At 49.2% G+C, this 22444-nt stretch overlaps 1 protein-coding gene across 1 annotated transcript in view; it reads right to left on the minus strand.

The window, feature by feature from the left end:
- The window catches only part of Grid1 (glutamate receptor, ionotropic, delta 1), a 661017-nt gene that overhangs the window by 8167 nt on the left and 630406 nt on the right, over positions 1–22444 (minus strand). Inside the window, exons 15-16 of the mRNA XM_013506310.1 lie at positions 11941–12107; positions 5555–5795 (exon numbers count right to left, since the gene is read on the minus strand). Coding sequence (XP_013361764.1) covers positions 5555–5795; positions 11941–12107 — 408 coding nt within the window. The remainder of the gene's footprint in view (positions 1–5554; positions 5796–11940; positions 12108–22444) is intronic.

Below are 22444 nucleotides of genomic sequence, written 5' to 3' on the forward strand. Positions count from 1 at the left end.
CCGCTGTTCACCAACGTGGAAATAATCCAGTGTATTGGAAAACGGTAATTAACTAAACCATCATCTATGTAACAGCCTGTTACACGGGGGACTCGTTAGAACTGACTTTGTTTGGAGTCCAACAGCTCCTATTTTAAGTTGGGCAGGAACAAAACTAGGGATGAGAGACTTACAACCTGACTCGGGTGGTTGTTGGCAGCGTTCTTCGGTAACCACTGAGCCCAACCAGGTGGTAAATGAGACCCAGCGGCTGGGAGAAAGCCAAAAATGTGATCTCCTTAAGCACTGCTCCCAAGACTTATGCTGGGCTTGGGGTCTGAAAGTCATGGCTGGGTAAGAGCAAAGCTGAATGCTAAGTCAATGAAATGACCTCAGGGGATGATGGGCAGTTTTACAAAATGTCCATGCACAATAGTTTTGATCATCTTAATTGCACATTTGCAGGGCAGGGCCATGAGAGGGAGCCACCAACCACTCCACATCACAGGGGGGAGAAGCAAGGATACAGAGGAGGAAACTGAGGCTAGGAGTGAAGCGATTTGCCCACACTTAAACAATTCCAGGGTAAGTGGAAATTATAAAGAGAGCTCACGGCCACCCAGCTCCAAAACTGTACTCTCTTGCACTCTGGAAGGCTGGATGTTCCCAGTCCCACTTTGGAAAGTTGGTGTGCACCTTGGCGGAAAGTTTTTATTTTAGGCAGGATGTCAGAAGTATACCTAGAAATTATAGAAATTAGGATTGTCTATGTATCCTGACTACGAGCCTCTGGGAAATGAGGTTCAAGTATCTGCATTACTAAAAAGCTTCAGAATTAATCACTTCTGATGTGCAGCCAGAACTGCAAGCCATTGATCCAGCTTCAATGATTACACAACAATTTAACATGAATAACACTTTCTTTATAGGATCCCAGACTGGTTCATTCATTCAAGAAATACTTCTGAGCTCCTACTACCAGATGAGCTAATGCTCTTGGTAACACATTCATCTTTGATTCCTGGCACATGGAAGATGCTCGATATATCAGTAATATCCATCATTCCTTTAACAAGTGCCTCCATGTTCAGGAGAGTGGGCAAAGGGATGGGAATGTGGAGCTGAGGAGGTGCTGGTAGATTGGAAGCAGGGACAGGCAGGTAAAAAAAATCACTGGCAGTGAGGAATCACATTCAGCAAGGGAGGTGGCCAGCACTCAGAAGCAGGGCAGGCTTCGCTGGTGAGCTGGTTCTGAGATACAGCATGGCGTGTAGTAAGAGTGCAGTGCCTTCATACTGGAAGGCCCGGGGCAAAGGCCTGAATGATGCCCCTTCATTCTCTGTACCCTGTGTCACCTTTTCTGATCTCGGCAGTGCAGCTACTTGCCAGGCTCAGTTCTCAGCACAAGAGGGAAACCAGGGCTCAGAGAATATACAGGCCATACCAGGAGCATGGCCCATGGAAGAACTGAGTCACCCTTCATTCCCAAACTCCCAAACTCCTCATGGCTAGCAGAAAGCCATGACCCCACCCCACCCCCTACCCCCCAACACACACACACACACACACACACACACACACACACACACACACACAATCCCAGTGCCCTGGCTCTCTGAAGACCTATCTCTGGAAGAATATACAGTTTGCTTTCCAGCTTGGCCCTGGCCACTTCTGTCCCTTCTCTGGGGATAGGGATGACTACCTTGAATGTTGCTGCAGAGGGTTGAAAAGACAGTAAGTAATTTTCTCGCTACTGTACAGGGAAGGTGCCCTCAGGTGAGACTTGTTTTCTTTACAATCCTCATCATCCTGTCCATGTCCTTAGAAAGGAGGATCCCCTTGGCCGCCATCAACCAAGCACAGTGCTGGGACAGGTACATCCATAAGTCACTCTATGCACCTTGGAATGGCATAAGTGAAGAGGGAAAAGGTGCACAAGGGAAAATCTCTGCATGGAGTCCAGAAGACAGCAAGGGAATGGGGGCACACGCGGGCATGGAGTTGAAGAGGGTCCCTGGGACCGGATCTTTCATGGAGAGGGTGTTGAGGGGGCCTTCTGAAACAAAGGGGCCAGTTGTGACCCAGCCTTCTACCACGAGGCCTCCATTAGCTCCTGTCTGCTGCAGAAATGGGGTGGGGAGGCAGCAAGGCAGGAAGTGACAAGAATGCCAAGCTTCCCGCCCAATGATGAATGCGTCCTCTCTCGCTCCTCGTGTCATCTCCCATTTGTGTGGTTCTCATCTTTATTTCATGAACATTTTATTCTCGGAGCAATGGCTCCTCATCCCCCATAAATCTAGCGGGTGGCTCTTTACTGCAGCCCGGAGCTTGGTGCACTCACCTGCACTGGGTAACTACATAATTGTCTGATTCCTCAGAAAAAATATGAGCTCAGATGTGCATGAATATTAAGGGCCGAGTGCACATTACTACTCTTCCCCAAGTAGGTGTCTAAACTCCAAAGACACCCAGCACAAGCCATTAAACACAGCTTGGGCTCCACCCAAAGACAGGTTTCTAGCTCTTAAGAAATATGGCCAATGTCCCAAAATGAAACATTCTGTGAGTAACCAGACACTCACCTAATTGCAAATGCTTCTCCATAAGACAGGGCAACCAGTAACACGAAATGGGTCTAGATTAAACACCATCACTACTTTTCCAAAGGGTTTAAAGACATGGCTCTAAAGTACTGTCATTTCAGCCCCTTCCCCGGTTCCTGTTTGAGACATGATGAGGTCCCAACCCTGCAGACTGGTGGCTCAGTCCTTCAGGCAGATCCCACTGCCTCCTCCTCCAGCCTCTTCTATCAGCAGCTCCCTTGTTCCCACACTCCTGATTAACTCTTTGTTTATCCCATCCTATTAGCGATTTCCCTTCTCATCTCCAGCCCTGGGATTGGTACCCATCCTCAACAGTCCCTCCTAACAGCTCTGAGCCCAGCAATTCTTACCACACAGCCCCCAGCCACACCATGCTCTGGCTGGAGTTGGAGCCACCCTGCATTTTGGTGGTAACTGACGGCCTTCCAGGCAGCCTTGATCAATGGGATAGAGGCATCTTGGTGAGCTCTGTGCCTCATCTGCCTTTGAGGAAGTAAACTCCCTAAGGGGAAAGGCAGGGTCCCTATAGTGAGCTTACTAAAGGAAAAAAGAAGGGTGGTGGGGGGAATTTCTTTTGAAGATCAGAAACCCATAAAACAAAAAAGATGGAATGTTCCCATGAAGCCCTTCTTAGCCACACAGAAGGGGCAGGATGAATGGTGGCTACTGCGCTGGATGTCACTGTCAGCTGGGACAGAAAGACCTACATGTTGTACCGTGCATCCCATTGTCACTGGGACCCTGGATTTATGTCAAAGCCAGAAGAGAAGAGAAAGTACTTTACTGGCAAGAAAGGTTGCTGTGTCTAACAGCATGGTCATCTCTGGTTCTTCTGGTCTCTGTTTGCCTCTGTCTTCCTATTTGTGCCTCAACAATGATTATCATTGTCACTTTCTCACCTGCTTCCCAAATGCATGCATAGGTGTGTGTATGCACTCCTCCCATAACAATGAACTCTGGGTGGTCCAGGCAGGAACTATCATAAAGTAGGGGCTAGGAAGTGACTAGGACTTCCAGCCTCCTCCTGGACCTAGTGGAGCCTGTGATGCAGACACCAACAGGACAGCCATCTTCACAACAGTGCAGTGCTCACCGCCCTGAAGATTACCTCCTGCTCCCCTGACCTGAGGGGCATGTGTACAAGGAAATCAGGCAGGAGACATAGGAAATAGTCAAACCCCCAGACAACACAGGCAGGAGGCACAGTATGGCTTGGATAGTGTGTCTCCCATCTGCCCAGTCACCCCTGTTCCTACTGCAGTAGCTTTGGGACCACCCCATCCTGTTGCCCTCAGAGGCTCTGTTCACCTTGGCCTGGCTGGTGACAGCAGGAGAGGGTGCCCTGGCTGTGTTGTGCAGAGGCTGATGAAGTAGATCAGCTGCAGAGGTATACGGGGCTCCTCCCTAAAACCACTCATCAGAATTCAAGGGCCTTCCCAGCGGCTTCTTCATGCAGGATTTTCTACTTGCAAATAAAGGTTGAGATGGACCCATTAACTATTCCTTTTTGTAAACTTTCCCTAAATTTCTTCCTTCTTTCCCTTCTGTGGTCCAGGAGTGAGCAGAGAGCTACCAGGTTGGTGGCAGAACCAGGCCTCTCGTTTTCTTGCACAGAGGAACACAGAAGGCATGGGGGCAGGAGGGACATCCCCGGATCATTTCAGACACACTGACTCAGCAGTGGCCTCCTTCCAGGTAAGAGGAAGGAGGAGGACAGAGCGCTCACTGCTGGGGGTGAGCAAAGAATCAGAGAGGATGGAGAGGGACAGCCACCACCATCCTCGCAGGGGGCTCCCTTCTGGACACTGAACGGGGCTGTGGCAGCAATCACTGCAACCCACAGAGCCTCGGCCCAGGTGGCCCGTCCTTACTGTCGGAGGCACCGAGCCCCAGCCCTAGGTCAGGCTCAGAAGGAAGAGGCCTGCTCTCCCCTCCTGCTTGTTTCCTCTCCCACTGTGGCGCACTTTGGCTTTCTCGAGTCCCTGCCTTGGAAGCCATTTTTATGAACTTGTTACATGTCACCCAAGAACAAAAACAAGCAAGGTTCTTGCTTCAAAAAGGACTGGTTTAGGATTTGATGCTGGCTGTTTTGCTGTTTCCCGTTTGAGATTTATGTCTTTCCACTCCAACAAAATCAGCAAGCAGAGCCCTGATTCCAGATGTAGCAAGGTGCATGTGGCAGGGAGTGACAGGCTCACGAGGGAGTGGCCAGGCTGATGCTGCAGATGGCTGGGCGGCTACGGCTTCTGCTGCTGCAGCGGCCTCACCAAACAATATGCCTTCCTGCCCTCTTCTAGGGGTCTCCAAGGGACCTTCATGAAGTTTTTATTTAAAAAGTGAAAGCTTAGCTTGAAGAAGAGCAAACACTCCAGGAGAAGAAAATTTCAAGGGACAGACGGAATCTGCTGTGGTAGGCATGCGCAAGGAGGGCGGTGCACCCAGAGTCTGGACAGGGCTGCTGTGCCCCTGAGCAGTGCACCCTGAGGGGAGGCAAGCAAGGTGGGCCCTACAAGGAAGGTGAGAGGGGAAGGGCGGTGGGAGGAGCAGGGGTCCCCTCTACATTGCGGCTCTAGGCGAGAAGTCAAAGAGAACTGGGAGGGAAGGAGCGGGCTCCTCTCTTACCCTACAGGTGGTCTCTCCAGGCCAAGGTGGAGGCACATGGGCGGGGAAGGGTGGGGAAGGGCTCTCTGGCGCTGCCCACGCTGTTCCTGCTCTACAGATAAATACAGGACTTTAGTGGCCATGGCTGGCACCTCAACATTTTGTTCAAACATAACAACATCCCCTACAACTACATTTTTTTCTCTCGCTTTAAAATCAAAATGAAACCATGCCCCAGTAATAAATGCTGCTGTCCCTGGACAAGGTGACTTGGTTGAACACTAACTGGATGAAAACCACCCAGCAATGGCCCCATGTGCCCCTCCTGCCTCCAAGCTGAGGAAGTGGGAGGCGCCCTACGTACGGACCTCTTTTGGGGTCTCCTGGTGGCACCGGTTGCTGTTCCACCACAACTCCAGGGCAGCCACCAGGCAGGCGAGGAGGAGGCCAATGGCCAGGATGCAGAAGACCCCAGCAAAGCTGTGCAGCTTGAGGGATTTGCCATCGGCCTGGGCGCTGGAGTGGCTGGTGAGGTCACAGCGGCCCGTGTGCGGCCACCACTTCTGCTTGAGCACATCCAGGTCTCCTGTGTCCTGTAGCTCCAGGATCCTGCAAGACATAACCCAGGTGAGCCAGAGCCACTGAGCTCATCAATTAGCCATGGGAGCACTGGCCACCACCCCGCCATGCTGGCCCCACCGTGGACAACCCTGAACCACCTGAGCTGCCTTCCACCTCAGTTTCCCCTCGCAAGCCAGTCTCCACACCGAAGACAGATGCTCCCACCAAACACGCCCAGCCCTCTGCTCTCTCCGCCCATCCCAGTGCCAGGGCCAAGTCCAACAGCACAGTTCACAGGACCTTCACATGGGCGGTGCACCATGGCCGGTGCTCAGGATAACACTGGGCAACTGGGAAGCGAAGCATACAGACACTCAGCCTGTGGGTTAGGATGTTCATGATCCCCCAAATCTCTTCTACCAAACCCCCAAAACCATAGGTTGAGCATCCTTAACCCCAAATCTGCCATCTGAAACGCTCCAAAATTTGAAACTTTGAGCACCAACATGTCCTCTGATGAATCAACACTGTTTCATGCATAAAGTTAAAATACTGTATAACATTACCTTCTGACTATGTGCCTAAGGTGTATATTAAACATAAATACATTTCATGTTTAGACTTTGGTCCCATTCCTGAGGTACTGTAAATATTCCAAGATCAGAAAAAAAAATCCCAACCTCTACAACTTCTGGTCCAAGCATTTTAGATAAGGGATACACAGCACACCTATCCTCAGTTTGTCCCACTACGATCCACAAAATCTTTCATTCATTCATTTGATTTAAGAAGTCTCTGCACTGATGAACTTCTGGTCAAGAAGCACAAACACAACCGTAAAGCCACAAGAGCAACTGATGTAAAAACACAGGCTGTGACATGAAAGTAGATGGACCAGGAAATAGTAAATTTGGAAGGAGCTTGGACTGGAGGATGAGGACAAGGTCAGGAAGGAGGTGACAGGTAAGGGAAAGCTCTCCAAGAACCACTGATCATTCAACCGGTTCTCTGGGCCAAGGAAGACCCGAAGAGCTTGGCAAGTGCTGCTGAATCCTCACGCTGACACTTTGAGATGCTTACTTCTGTTTTCTCATTTTTACAGAAGAGGACAATGGGGCAGAGAGGTGAAATATCTTGCCAAAGCCACTTTGAGGTTGGCAGGGCTGGCACTCAAGGAGGGAAGGGAGAACTTCCTGAGACGAGCTATGTGTAAGTGTCTCACCCAGGGCAGGAACTCCAGATGTTTAAGAGGCTGACACACAAGCAGAGAGGGTACAGAGCACTAAGTGAGGGACAGGAGCATGCAAGAAGAAGACGGTGAAGCAGGCAGGGCCCGGGCCTGGGTTCCAAGAGGGCGGAAAGGGAGCCAGGATTTTGTGCTGTGTGCCATGGTGGAGTGGGACAACTCCTGATCCTAGATGTCTCTTGGTGATTTCCTTCTGCTGCAGTGCTTTTGGGCTTCCTTCTGAAACCCGGGAGTCTAAACAGTGAGCCAGGGGCAATCAGTTGCCCCTGAGGCCCAAATATACAAGCTTTTCCATCTGGGGAGAAGAGCTCTTGAGCCTGGCCCACGATGGCACATTCAGTGAGCACCACCTGCAGCCATTCTTTGAGCCCTGCTGTGAGCACAAAGAGTACAGGTTCTCCACAGGCAGGAAAAGCTCAGCCGGATGGCCACTCAGACCCCACCCCAGACCTACACCACAACCTGCTGTGACCACAGGTCTGATGCTGTGCTCAGTGACCACACAAGCGCTTACAGTTGGTGGAAGTAAAGGTGACAGCTGAGGGACCTGCCAGCCTCACGGGCACAGCCGGGCACAGATTCTCGTTGGCTTTAAATGGCCCAGATCAGCGCAAAGGGCAGGCCCCAGAGGCACAAGAGCTCAGCATCCCCAGACAAGAGGATTTTCCTGCTAACCTCAGCATCCTCATCTTCCCGGCATGGACCGCTGAACCCTGCCAGACAGGCAGGGCAATGGCTTCAGGATGGGGGCTGTGTACTGCTTTCCGTGCTCTCCCTAGTATAAACACATGGGCCAGTGCAACCTAAGCTATCAGAAGATGTTTATTTTGTCAATAAATGTATAGTACTGAATAATGAAAACTAATCTAAACTAAAATGGCCATGGGAGATCATGATGTAGCGTCCACTCCGTTCCCAGGGCACTGATGAGTACAAAGATCTCAGAATAAGGCTGTGCATGGCAGGAGGTAAATTGGCGGCTGAGGTAAACGCATGATTTACACATGCATTTGTGTGGCTCAGGTCGTGCTCCCAATGCCCCTGAGCACCACAGCTCTCTCTCCGTGTTGCATGATTAAAGAGGCAGCTGCAGTGTCTCACTTGCTATTTTACATGGCTTTTATTGTGTCGGGGCAGCTGCCTTAATTAAGCCCCAGCTGGCAGGGTTGAATGGGCTGAGCTTCCTGGCAGCCACAGCACCACCTATGCACAGCCACCAGCTGAACGAAGGGCTCACCTTGGAGACAGTGGAGCTTCGTGTTTATGGACATAAACTCTGCTCTGATGAACATTCTTTCAAATCCAAACTCTGAGGTCCTCCACCTTAGCTTTCCCATCACTACAATCTTAGATTAAATAAATGCACCTACCTGGAAAAACATTGGTTCAAGACTTGGCAAGTACTAAGAGCTCCATAAAGGGAGGGTGACAGCCATAGATTCTGATGGCTGCATTGACTAGCAGCTTTCTTAGGCCACTGGTGACCCAAGCTACCTCTTATTGAGAACACAGAAGGAGTAAATCACCCAACACTGCCCGAATCCTCACAATAGCCTGCAGAGCAATCCTTATTATGTCTGTTTCACCTCATGAAGACTTTAGACTCAGAATCTAGATGATTTGGCCAAGGCTGCAATTAGAAAACAGCAGTGCTACTCTTCAGAGCTGGACAGTTCTGGTCAGGGAGGCCGTGCTCCTTGTGGAACAGCAGGTTGTTCTCTGGAGGCCAAGTTCTGGTCCAGGGGATGGAGAGGCTCTGGCCAGATGGTGAGGTCAGATCCTCACCTCCCCATTTTCAACAAGCCCCTGTGTAACATCAGGTGGGCTGCTTAATTTTGCTGACCTTCTCAACTCTTTTGGCTACCCATAACTGTGTGCATCTTTTATGCACAGAAGGAATGTAAGGCAATTTATAGGAACACAGAATTAAAGCAAAAATAAACAAATAAAAAGGAAACTGAAATACAGGTACAGCAGGGAGGACAGGTCCCAGGCACAAAGGGCCTTCCAGAACGAGGCTAAACTAATGCACACTATAATAATCTATATCCCACTTAAAGGAAGCCAGAGCGATAATAGCCACTTCCTGAAGCCAGTTGTTCTATTTTCCAGACAGATATAATTGCAGGTGTTTGCCTTTATTCAATAGTTGTAGAGCTTGCTACACAGTAGGTGCTCAATAAATGGCTATTAAGTTGCTAAACATTTATTGAATGCCCACTCTGCATGCTGTGGCCTGCAAACCTGCTATAGCACATAAGCCCCACTACTCACACATACGTCTACATCGTGTCCTCTGCCAAAACAAGGAAACAGCTTAGCTCCCAGAATGAAGGGAGAGATGGCTCCAGATAAGTGCCAGATAATAAGGCTGAGGTCTGCTACTTATGCATGGACCCTTTTTCTGCAAATGGCTTGATGCACTCTTCCTGGACCAGCCTCGTCACCCTTGTAAGGCGCACCCAAGGCAGCGCATACTTCTGCACCCAGGGTACAATGGAGAACCACTGGTGGCAGCAGGTTGGCAACCTGAGGGCTGAGCGTTCCCTCAACAACAGACACCTGTCTACCAGGAGGGGCGCTACCAGCCCAGGAAGGGCTTCACCACAGAGACAGGTGTCGCAGTGAAAACACTGATTAGGGTCACGGAGCACATGGCCGTCTGATAAAAGCAAAGAGGGATACATAACTTCCTGCAAGAATGACATGACAACTAGATGAGCCACTTCTGCTGATGGTGACCACTAGGATGGGAGGGAGAAGCCCACAGAGACCCCACAGTGGCGGAATGGATGGGACCTGTGCACAGGACCCTGTTCCCTGGCCAGCCTGCCTCTCTGGAATTGCACTCCTCCGAGCTGGTCATGGTCCACCATCCCTGGGCCCACACAAACACCATCTAATTCCTCACGCGCCTGATATAGGAGGAGGGGGACCACACTCTTTCCTATTCATCTCCTTCTCCAAGATGAGGATCTTCATGTCTTCCTCTGACCTAGCTCAGGCTCTCACTGCCCTGACTCCATTTACCAACCCAGTTGTGTCTCACGTTTCCTGGTTGCTGGCTCTCTCCTCTCTTTGAGAGGAGACACTCAGCTCTGCAGACTTACAGGAGGTAACTGAGTAGTTCCAGCTCAAGGGACTCTCACTGCCCCTTGTTGGGCCCCATGCTTCAGGAGCACTGCCTTGGGGCACATTTGCCGTTTTGGTGTTGCTGCTGTGTGGGCTCCGTGGGCTTCCTCCCCATCTGCTCCACAGAGACGCTTGCAGGTTGATGGTCTGTGCAGTCATGCCGAGCCTCACAGGCAGGAAAACCAACTAGTACAAAGCTCAGAAATGCCAGTGTGCCCTAAAGCTCAGACAGAAACCCTTTTTTCTTCATGCCTTGAATTGGAGCAATTGATAAATCACTCCTTCTCTCTTGTCATCACTCTCTGCTCCAGCGAACAGAGAAAAGCACAGAGCGTACACTTGATGAAATTCTAGAAAAACACCCAAAGCCTCATTTACCCTAATTATCCTACCCCCATTCCCCGCTTCACACACACTGCACTTATGGGACTGGCAACACGCCTGGCCATCACTTGGGCCACAGTTTGAATTTGTTTGGTGGACGAACACAGAGCTGCCTTTGGGGCTTCATCTCTGGCCTCCGCAATTCCACCTTCACCCAGCAGGGGGCGACCTCACAGACCTGTGCCAGGGTTGACCCAAGGCGGAGCACTCTTCGGGGACAGGAGTCCCTGTTAGCAGACTGGCTGCTGGGAAAAGGCCACTCGGCTTTTACCTTCAGTTCAGTTTGGCTAACGCAAGGTCACTGGCCAAGGCCCAAGACGAGCTGCTACGCAGAAAAGTGAGGTAGAATATTCAGGGACTAATTTTCTCAGGAAAGCTGGCCAGACATCTGTGCCTGGCAGCTGGAAACTTGGTCGGGTCCTGAGCAGCTTCTAGGGATAAATTTACACCAGCAAGTCCCCTGGGAAGCTGAATGGGCAAATGCAAACTAGACAACTAGTTTGTTTGTTTCTGGGGAAGGGTACTTTGGACTTTGCTGAGGCCAGAGCCCTCCTGTCTGCAGCTTTCCTCCCCATTTCCTCCCCAGTGCCCATACCATTTGCCAAGATTAACTGCCAGATAGCTAAATTGGGCTTAGAAACCTGGATTCTGGTCTGGGGAGGTTGGGGATGGGGCATGAGTGGTCCTCCTCTCCCTACAATGGAGGACCAGCACACAGCATCTCCTTGCACCAGAAAACTCCTGCTCTACCCTCTGCAGTCCCTCAGGCCATGTACAGATGAATAATAAGACATTCTGCCACCTGGATCCACATTTCTAAGCTTCCACATGACAATTACCACTTTGGAGATATGGTATACCTTCCTTTAAAAGTCAGGGGCTGGGGATTTAGCTCAGCGGCAAAAGTGCCTGCCTGGCAAGCGCAAGGTCGTGAGTTCGGTTCTAGGTACCAGAGAAAAACCAAAAAAAAAAAAAAAAAAAGTGATTATTAGGCCTTTCCCAAGCCCTATTCCTTATTCATTTATCTGGCTAACTTCTACTCCTTCAGAGCTCTGGTGGTGTCAACTTTGAAAGTCCTCCTGGGTCTGTTGGGTCTGGTCAGAGGCTCTCTTCTGACTGCCACCCACCTAAGAACACTGAAAGTGAACCTGCCATCACACTTATGCCCTGGGCTGGCATCACCAACTCAATCACAGCCCCACCAACACTAGGTGTCTTCTTAGGAAGGGACCACATACTTCCTCCTTTTAATCCAGAGCCTACCCAGCCCCTAGCTGAGTAGGGGAGGAGGACGCAGTGGTACACAGTCCGTGTTTAGTGAGATGTGATGAATATAAGGGAGTGTGTTTGCCCTTAGCTCTTATGAGACGGTATTCTCCTGCTGTTTCAGGAGCTGCAGGCTGCTGGAGTCACCCCATTGGTTGTGCCTACCTCTGAGAGAAGAGGTCCCTGTAGGGGCTGCCGTGCTGCAGGGCAATCCCATAGCCCTTGCTGCTGATGCTGTTACCAATGACAGTCACTGAGCAGTCGTCATCTGTCAGGGCTGCGTATTCCACCACGGCCACGTCCCACAGAAAGGCATAGTTCCCCTTCTTTGCCTGAAAGACCAAAATCACAGTGATATCCCACAGGCCTGACACGCTGCATCAGCTTCAAGCAGTGAGTCCCTTCTGTGGCAAGATTTGAAGGAACCGTCCTAAACAGTCCTCCTGCCCGCCAGACAGCCCAGCAAACTCGCCTCCCATGTTCTGACCCATGAGTGCCTCTGCTGGCTGATACCACTTGTTTTGGTTACAGATAAAAGATGTCCCGGTACCGGAGAAAAACCAAAAAAAAAAAAAAAAAGATGTGCAGGCTCGGGCTGAGCCCAGTCATGGAGAGGGTTAGGGAAAACGAGTTGCAGGAGGGTCCCGATGGCATAGGCACATTTCTCACTCACCCTGGAGAATGCAGAGTCTAATGCTGGATGGGTCAGACATGCAAGGGGAGTACAACAGAGGCAGGGCAAGAGGAAGAAGCTGCTCCCTGGAGACAGCAGGGGACCACTGAGGAGTCTGGTGCACTCAGTATTCTGCTTAGAACCTGACTGGGCGCCCCCTTGGGTAAACATGGGTGATGCTGTGGGTTCAGCGCACCCAGGCAGTCATGACTTAATATCAGCACAGGGCCATGTCTGGAGCTTGTTCTACAGGGAACAACCTGTTAGGAACAAGTGCCTGCTTTTTACGGTGCCTGCCGGGCTTCTGCCAGTTGACTTTCCCTTGCCTTACATGAGGGTGAGCCCCACACACACACACACAGCACCTTTGTACATACACACATACACCTATGTTTATACAGGAGCCAGTTTCTGGTGTCAGTATATTCCATAAGGTGCAAGGGCTTCAGCTTATTCCTTCTTGTAATAGCTAAATCCGAGAAACAGTTTATATGTCCATCAACAGATGAATGGATACAGAAAATGTGGTTTTTATACATAATGGAGGACTATTCTGCTATAAAGAAGGATAAACTTGAGTCATGTAGGAAAACGGGTGCACCTTGAGACCATAATGTTAAGTGAAATAAGTCAGACACACAAGCTTAAATATCACAGTTTCTCTTATATGAGAAACCCAAAGTACAAATAAAGAGCAAAATAAAAGATAGATACCAGGAAGTAGGAAGACAGGTATTTTGCAAGTGAAAAGTGGATGAAGAGATGAGGAGTGGGTGAAAAAAGGATTCAGATGTGTTATGGACATGTACCAACTTCCCACAAGAAATGTAAATATTATGTACTGCAAACATGTACTAAGAACAATAAAAACTGCAAAAAGACTATCCCATCAGGAATCTCTTCAGGAGTCTACAGCTGGAGTCCTGCTCCTTCCCAACCTTCACAGTAACATTCACTTCTATCATTTTTTTTTTTTTTGGTACCAGGAATTGAACTCAGGATGTTGCACTTGCCAGGCAGGTGAGCTATATCCCCAGCCTTTCAATTCTATCTTGAACCATGATTCTAACTTTGACTAGGGTTCGGGCATCCAAGGGGATGGGAGCTGGTTTAGGTGTTGGAAGGTGATGCAAACCAGACACTGCCACTTGGGCTTCTTACAGAGTGTAATGTTCTTGATGCTGCACAGTATCTGGTTTCATTCCAGAGTAAGCACACAGATGTCCCTTCCCCTTTTCCTTCCCTCCTACTGTGGCTCACACCAGATGCTGGAAGACCTCAGTGTGGGCATGGGCACTGGGCTGAAACATCACACATAACATAGGACAAGCTGCTGAGCTTCAGGAGCCCGGGCCTTGCGGAGGGCACAATCCCTGGCTCTACCTGCATCCCACTGAATCCTCATGTGCACTGCACTGCACGCCACCACTGCTCAGATGAAAACCAAGATTTTCCTTCGTTCAAGACCCTAAGTGCTCGTGGCCCAAGATGAGTCATTTTCTTCTCAGCTTCTCTGTGGGTGGAACATGACCTCCCACTGAGGGACTAGGCTGCTCCTAGCCTTTCACACCCATTTCCTTATCAGAAATGACACACACCAGTGCTGCCTATTGGCTTTCACCTTGGGGAGCAATTCAAATGTTACACCAAAGCCTCATTCTTCAGCCAATCCAATTTCAGAAATCCTAAAGGACTTTGACCTGGGTTGCAAAATTACACACATCTCTCTCCCTCCATGTAAGAAGATAACAGTCTTTGAGATTTTTTCCTGCTGGCAAACAAGTTTCGTTGTGAAAAGATATAAATTTTTCAACCTCTTAGTACCAAGTTTTTCAGCAAAATGTTGACTTATGACCTAATATTTGGCTTTAGTAAGACTTTGGAACATTTCAGATCCATGCTCGCAATTCAACATGACAATCAGACACTGTTATTTGTACGATTTCAAAAGGGCATGTCATGTTGAAGGAAGAATTAAGATCAGCTTCGTTCCTACCTCTCAAGTGATGCTCCTGGACGATGGATGGAAGAAATAAGTTGGCTCAGATAGACTGGAGCCGGACTCTCAGCAAAGCCCATCCCGGCTGCTCTCAACAGCCACCTGGATTCCTTCACACTGCGCGCGTCTGTGGCTGCACGTTAGCCTTGGGGATGAGTGGGCACAGCTGCCAGGAGGAAGCTGCGTCTATAATCCTGCTGCACTAGGCTGAGAAGGAGGCCAAGAAAGATGCTTGCAATATGTCAGCCTCAAATCCCTGCTCACCAGGAAGGCAGCTGAGAAGAGAGGGGAAGTAGAAATCTTTCTTGACCTGCTAGGTGACCCCAGACCCTCGACCTCCCATTTGCAAATGGACCAAATTTGCCATTCTGTCTTGGGTCTGCTTGAGGAACCACGCAGCGAGATCCCCAATCTACCTAAGCAGGAGCTGGACAAGAAGATGTGTATGTTTGCAGATGGGAGCCACATCAGAACTCCCACTGTGGCAGACAGGCCAGATCTGAGCACTAGCTCTATGAAATACTCCTCATTCTCAACAACCTTCTTCACTTCCTTGGTACCCCCGTGCTCTTCTATCAGCCCCACACTAAGTAGAATGCAGTGCTAAGACTTCCCGCTGGGTCCCAAGCTATCAATTTCCTTCATTCAAGACCCTAAGTGAGATCTTTCTGGACCTTATGGGTCTCTCCCAATCTCTCTGGTGTGTCACAGAGCCCCAGTGAGACACATGGTTTTTTTCACTAAGACCCCCTTCTTACCCACTTTGCAGAACTAGCTCTATTCCACTCCCATCCCATAAAAAATCCTAAGATGCATTTCTTCCTTGAAGGGTCAGAACCAGTTTTCCATATGTCCCTAATCGTTATGAATCCACTTCCTTAACTGTGCTGCTTGTCCGGAGCTTGGCTTGCCCGCACGGGTACACCTAATACCTCAATCCTCTACCCCCAGGACTGCCAACGGTCTCCTTGCTGTGCCGTGCTTCCCGTCACAAGCTCACCCCTTGCTTCTCTGAGTCTCAGCACCCCACTCATTCTGTGCCTAGGCTCAGCTCCCTTCCCTGAGGGCTCAGCCTCTTATCTAGTCTTTGTGGGAGAACTTGTCTGTTCCTCCCCACCATTCTGCATCCCTCAACTCCATCTCAGAGTCTTTGCACACTGGCGCCATAGCCATTTCTTTACATTAGCAGCTCCTTTCTGTGGAGGATTCTTTCTCGGGCTCTTGGGAGGATAGAGTGCAGGCCAGAACCTATCCTCCTCTCAACTGCGCCCCACTGCCCAGCACTCACAGAGAAGGGTGCGCACAGCCACATCCCCGCATGTGTCCCAAGACCGTCCACCACACATCGCAAGAGATCTGCAGATTCACTCTTCTTGCCACGTCCTGTTCATGCCAGCTTCTCTTCCCCATGTCTCCTAGGCTTGCCTTGTCCTTGCTGGGGGTGGCAAGTTAGGGAGGATGATGTCTGAGAGAAGGCACGATAGGCTATGAGCAGTTTACAAATAGATGCTGATGTTTATTTCACAGTGCCAGAAAAATCAAAGCAATGCTGTAGATTTGCATTCTGCTACCAAAACATAACAAAAACAATACTGCATTTCACCTTGTCAGTGGGCTGAATTGCCTTTATCTGGCCTGTTCATTTACAGTATTAAACGTGCTCTGAATTTCCTGTCACTGACCCATCATGTGTCGTGTGGGTTGCAGACAGTGCCATTGATCGAGCCCAGCTTCTCCACATCCTGGCTCTGTGTAGAGCCAGAGGGCAGGATGACCCTATTCCCAGCTCTTCCCAACCCCAGAGAGGCCCTGGGACTGGCTCTAGGGTCCTGGGACTCGAGCGCAGGCTTCTCCAAGTATAGAGAAGGAATTTACAGGGTATTTAAGAAAGCCGAGATCTGAAAGTTAACATAGGCTAGAAGTGTAATTTGGCCACCTCCACAGTGGGTTTTTTTAATTGGTAATATCCAGTGTCAAGGAGGTTAGGACAAAATGGCCATTGGCACCACACAGTGGCTCAGCCCCTTGGAAAGCAAAGCAAAAACACATAACAGGAACATTTAAAATTGCTCACGTCTCTTACCCTAGTGAACTGAAATGTAACCTAAAAAGCAATCCAAACGTATCTAAAAGATATGAAAAGCATTTCCTATTTAGCACGGACTATAAAGTAAACACGTGAACAGCTTAAGTACTCAACGTTAGGGAAATAATTTAATAAATTATGGTTCATGAAGGCGATCAGATCTTATGCAACACATAGTAATTATACAGACTGCGGCATAACTACACCCATTGCGCTGAAACACCTGAGAAAGTCTCCTGGATGCCCTCCACTGCTTCTAAATGGTGTGCTTCATTTCATTCTCCCCTTTCCCTAAAAATAAAAATGAACAAATAAGTGAGAAAAACTAAAACTATTGATAGAGCCACCAAAAAAATAGATGTGAGGACTTATGGGAAAGGAAGAATGTCTTTGGCACTGGAGAAAGTCAAGGGCACCTTGACATCCATCCAAAGGATGCCAGGACAACAGCAGGTAGCAGGACCACCCAAGTGATCTCCCAGCAAGCTTCTCAGCAAACAGAAGCCAAGCTCATCTCAACATCGACTCCCTCCCAGCCCACCTGCACAGTGAAAGGGTGGGGATGGAAAGGATCTGGGACCACGGGGGCATTCTGCCCTAACATGTAGGGGATCCTGCCTAATACATGGCATTCGATGCTTGACCTGCATGGCTGGAGGAAGGTGGGCACCATAAGCAGAGCCACAGGTGAGACGCAACTTTGGCTGACTCACTCTCTGTGGCTCCACCCGGTAATAAAATGAGCTTGCACAGCCTTTCGTTGTTCTGCTGTTTCCCTCCTTTCCTGAGCTCACTTGAGCACAGACTTTCAGAGACATCAGCCTTTGAGGAAAGGACATCATCGTCTTCTTCTATTCCATCCCAACTGCTTTAAGAACAGCTAAAGCAACCAGAGTGTTTCCCCAGGGAAGAATGCTGGTGGAGTCTACCTCAGTCCCAAAGGCTGCTGGGATAAAATGCAAATGAAGCCAGGCAGCCAGTGCCTGGTGCACACTGGATGTGGAGCAGCCACTGGGTCCAAGGATCTTCAGAAACCTGAGGTCCTGTTCTCCATGGGATGATTCCCAAGGACAGACCATTCATCAGCATTTATAGATGGAGGAACCAAGGTTTGGAAAAAGAAAGTGACTCTTCCAAGCTTCTACTCAGACAGTGGGCAGCACAGCCAGGTCAACCCAATACCACCCAGCTCCAAAGGAGCCCACGCTTTCCCTTCTGCCCATCAGACTGCCATCAGACTCAAGAAGGGAGGGCTGAAGAAAAGGCTCCTGTGAACTGAATGGGAATCACAATGCTTGTCTCTCTCCAGCTTTACAAACAAAGATGGTTCATGGGGCGGCTAAACCTCTGGGTGGAGGACACGGCTCTATACATTTCTGAGGATTCTCTGGTAACCAAACACGCTCTTGTGTGCATTAACCACCCAAGTGGCACACACACTGCCTCCCCTGGCATCCGCCCTTCATCCCAACAAAGCAGCACCCGGCCTTTCAAGCACCTCAAGTCTTAGCTCCGACAGTCGTGTTCCTACAATGGCAACACGTTGCCAGACACAGCCTGACCCTGGCTACGGCAATACCTGTATTATGCACTGTGCCAAATCACAAGATGCAACAGTACAAATCCACATCATCTGTGGAGAAAAGGACAATTTTACAGCCTGCTTGTAGGAGTGTGGGCTGGCATGATATTTCTGGAGCGGCAATTTGGTGGGGGAGAATCGAATGCTTTTAAAATGTGCATGTACAGCAATTCTACCATTTGGGATTTCTCCTATGGGATTACAGTTTCTAAAAAGATGTGTGTGCAAAGATTTCTCAGAGGAACCCCACTGAAACTAGCAAGAAATCAGAAACAATCTAAATGCCCAACAATTAAGAATCAGGTGGGTAAATGGTAGCATTAAATGATGGGATGGGACATTATATTACAGTTAATATAGTGCTTGCAGAGTATTAATTATTGAGGAAAATGTCCATGGTCAAAAAAGAGGCAGCCTTGGCTGTGAGTTCATCTGAATTTGGAGTGTAGCCATATGGTGCTGAATCCCAGCTGCCCTGCTTGCTGGCTGTGTGAGTCCAGGCAAGTTCTTCAACATTTCAAAGCCCAGATTCTGCTGGATAAAAAATGAGCCACACCTCACAGAGTTCTGATGAGGATTAAAGCCCTTGATATGTGTCATGCTTGGGGCTTTGCTAAATAAATTATAACCAATATTATGCTATATAATGAATGAGAGCCTGTCACAACATTAATACCCTTATAAAGGTTTGTCCTTATAAAGAATCAAAATCAAATGGAAAATACTGTGGTCAGCTTTGGGAGGTGCCATGATGAGTGGATTTTATTATTATTTTTTAATCTCTGTTTCTTATGCTCAGCAAGAATTTCCTCTGTGACTGCACATGTGCATGAGGGTAATTTTAGAGACTCAGCCTCCTATCTTGAGTAGAAAAAGTCCGTAACCCCACCCGTCACACCCAGCTCTGAGCAAAGCTGTATTCTCAGGGCTAAGCACAGTGTCTTGTGAGGGCTCCACTAGCATGAGATCCTGGGATGCAGAGCACCGTGCCTGGCACAAAAACCAGCTCAGCACATGCTCAGGTGCCTTCTCTCAGTCTTCAGAGATCCACCTGCCAGCTGACATGGAAACACCTTCCCTCCCACTCTCTCCCTCCTGCCAGTCACTCCTCCACCCTCACCCAGTCAGCAACACACTGTGCAAGTGTGCAGAGGCTATGTGTGTCTGAATGCATGGGTGTGTGAGACTGCAGGTATGTGAGGGTTGTGTGTGCACATATATGTGCAGCCATGTGTGTGAGTGTATATGCATGTGAGGACGTGTGAGAATGTGCATGGATGTATAAATGTATTTGCATGTGAGGACATGTGCCACCATGTATGTGTAGGGGTGTATTTATGTTTGTCAGGGTATGTATGTGTGAAAATTGTGAGTGCATATGTGCAAGTGTGAAAAATGTGTGAGTTTGTGAATGTAGGAATGTGTGTATAGGTGTGTGCATGAGTGTGGGGGAATGTGCATGCATGTGTGAAAGTTTTGTGAGTGTGTGTAGGTGTGTGAGAGCATATGCAGATGATTATGTGAGTGTATGTGGGCATGCAGGTGTGTATGTGTGTGGAAATTTTAGTATGTGTGTATGTGTGTGTGTGATGTCTGTGTGTGTGTGGAAGATACCATGAGCACCACAATCCCCAGGGAGACAGCAGAGAACTGGGGTACCAAGCACCTGGAGAACCACGGAAGACTCAGGAAGACTCACTTCCTCTGCTGGAGGTGAGTAGCCCACCTGTCCCTGGTCATCTACACAATGGAAACATTTTGCCCAAAATGACAGAGAGCAGAAAGCCCCAGGGGCCGTTCACCAAGCCCAACTCAGGAGCCATAGGAATCCAGCTGCCCAAGGAGGGCAAGATAATGATCTTGTATCTGGTTGAAACCCTGAACCAGCAAAGGAGCCAAAGGAGAACATGCTCCATGGGAGAGACAGAGGTGTCTGCTGGACTCCCACATGGCCATGAAAGCTGCTTTCCTGAGGTGTACACAGCATGCAGACTCAATTTGTCTTCAGACCAAAGTGAACAGGATGGAGGTAGAGGTCCCAAGCACTGGGGCTGCAAGGTAGGAGGTATCCTCCATGTCCTCCATAAGTGAAGGCACAAGACTGCCTCACAGGCTGGTCATAGTCATCCCAGTGAGGCCACCCACCCATCATATGGGCAGGAGGACTGAGAAGATGGAGAAATCCCAGGTACCAGTGGTGGAAAATGGCTTGTGGTGGCCAGGCATCCAGGTTCTGCCAGTGACTATCTGCTCCATCCTGCTTTTCCTGGTATCCTAGAGTACCATGGTCATTTCTGAGGAGCACACTGCAGGTAGAGAGAGCAGCAGGTAATTCTGCACATCCATAAAAGCCAATGTTCCTTTTCTCTTATAAGATCTACCCTTTGATCCCGTCACTTTCTTTTGAGAATCTTCAACTCCAGTTCACAGAGAGCACAGTACACCATGTTGGCAAAAGGATTTGAAGACAGGCAGACCAGGCCTTGCCCTGGCACCCCTGGGCAACGCCTGGAGCGCTCTGAGTTCAGTGGCCTTATCTAGGGACAGGAGCAGCATAGCACTCAGCTTCACAGACTCACCACAAGGAGAGACAGTGTGGAAAGTGCCTGGCACATTAAAGGAACCCACACAATAACACATTATCCTCATGATCATGATAATCATCACCAACATGATAGCATAAAGTTTGGATCCTGATTAAAATGCAATTGCCTTGGGATAAATAACACTTGAAATTGTCCTCCGTCATCAGCCTGGTAAATTAGAAAGACTGTTAGACTGGGTTACAGTTTTGGCCCAATTACGGACTCATTATCAATTTATAAAAAAGTGAGAGGCTCCCAGATGGTCCTCCAAGTCTTCTCCAGCTTTAACATCCTCAAAGTCTGTTCTACAGATTAGTGTTTATCCAAGTGTGCTCTCTGGGCCAGCAGCAGCAGCAGCCTTGGAAAAATCATAAGAAATGTAACCATTGTATTTCATACCCAAGCCACCATGGGGTGGGTGAGGGACAGCAGTCTATGTTTTGGCAACCTCTCCAGATGATCCGATGCATGTTAAAGGTGAGATCTAATGATATAGACCTTTCAAATCAGATTTAGAAAGAGAAAGTATATTCAGGCTTTGAATTTGGGATATTAGGTGGACGAAGGAAAATCAGAGTACAGAATTTAAGCTACAGAAAATCAGTTTGAAAGTTGTGCTGAACATCTTTCTGAAAAGCTCTCTCTTAATGCTATTCCATTTATCCTGTCTTTGGTAATCAGAATAAACTTCCACGGTACAAATGTGTTCATTTTCCAAACAAAGAAACTAAGACTTAGGGTCTTGGACATCTTCAGGAAGCCCAGTGAGGCACAGTGGCAACTCCCTGAGCAGCGTGCAAGGCAGGTGGAACCCTGGGCACCCTCTGGAGCCTCAGTGGCTACTGGTCACACCCACAGTGTGTCTGCCTTGGCTAGGCTGAATCCCGGACATCTTCAGGAAGCCTGGAGAGGCATGGCAGCGCCTTCCTGACCAGCATGTGAAGCAGGAGGAACCCTGGCAACCCCTGGGGCCTCAGTGGCTACTGGTTACTCCCATAGTGTGTCTACTGGGGCTGGGCTGAATGCCAGACACCTTTAGGAACCCTGGTGAGCTACTCTGGTGCCTCGCTTACTAGTGTGTAAGGCACGTGTAGCCCTGGACAACTTCTGAGGCCTTGGTGGTCACTGCCAGAACAACTCGCACCCGCCTGGGAGCTCAGCTGAAACCAGGACAGAGTCAGCAGCCTCAGGGAGTCCACCCTCACCCCTCCCCTTCCAGTGTGGCAAGCAGGCTCTGTCCTGGGCAATATCTGAAGCAGGCTCTGTCCTGAAGCCTCAGTGAACATGACCTGCATCCCCCTCACTCTTGTGGAAGCTGGGCCGAACCCCAGACAGTATCAGGAACTCTGGCAAGCTTACCCACCATTCCCACACACACCTGGGAGCCAAATGAATGCAAGAACATATGGGAGCATCTGGGACCCCACCTTGCCAACACTCACCAGCACAGGAGCTGCACTGAGCACGGTGGATCATTAGACTCTCTCCCTGCCACTCACACACAAACAGGAGAGTGAGGCTATGCTCCAGGAAGCTTCCAGATCTTCAAAAATGATAAAACAAAGGAGCAAAATGCAATCCCAGACCTCCACACTACCCAAAACAACTTCAGGAGACATCAACACAGAAAAGCCTGCAAGTCATACACCTGAAATTTCTGAAATGATAGCAACTGAAGTAAAGAAACAACTCTATCAGGCCACAAAAGACATCAGATCAGAAATAATGTCTCAGGTGAGAAAAG

The sequence above is a fragment of the Chinchilla lanigera genome, unplaced genomic scaffold (assembly GCF_000276665.1).
Source record: "Chinchilla lanigera isolate Chin_1 unplaced genomic scaffold, ChiLan1.0 scaffold00109, whole genome shotgun sequence".
Classification (NCBI taxonomy): domain Eukaryota; kingdom Metazoa; phylum Chordata; class Mammalia; order Rodentia; family Chinchillidae; genus Chinchilla; species Chinchilla lanigera.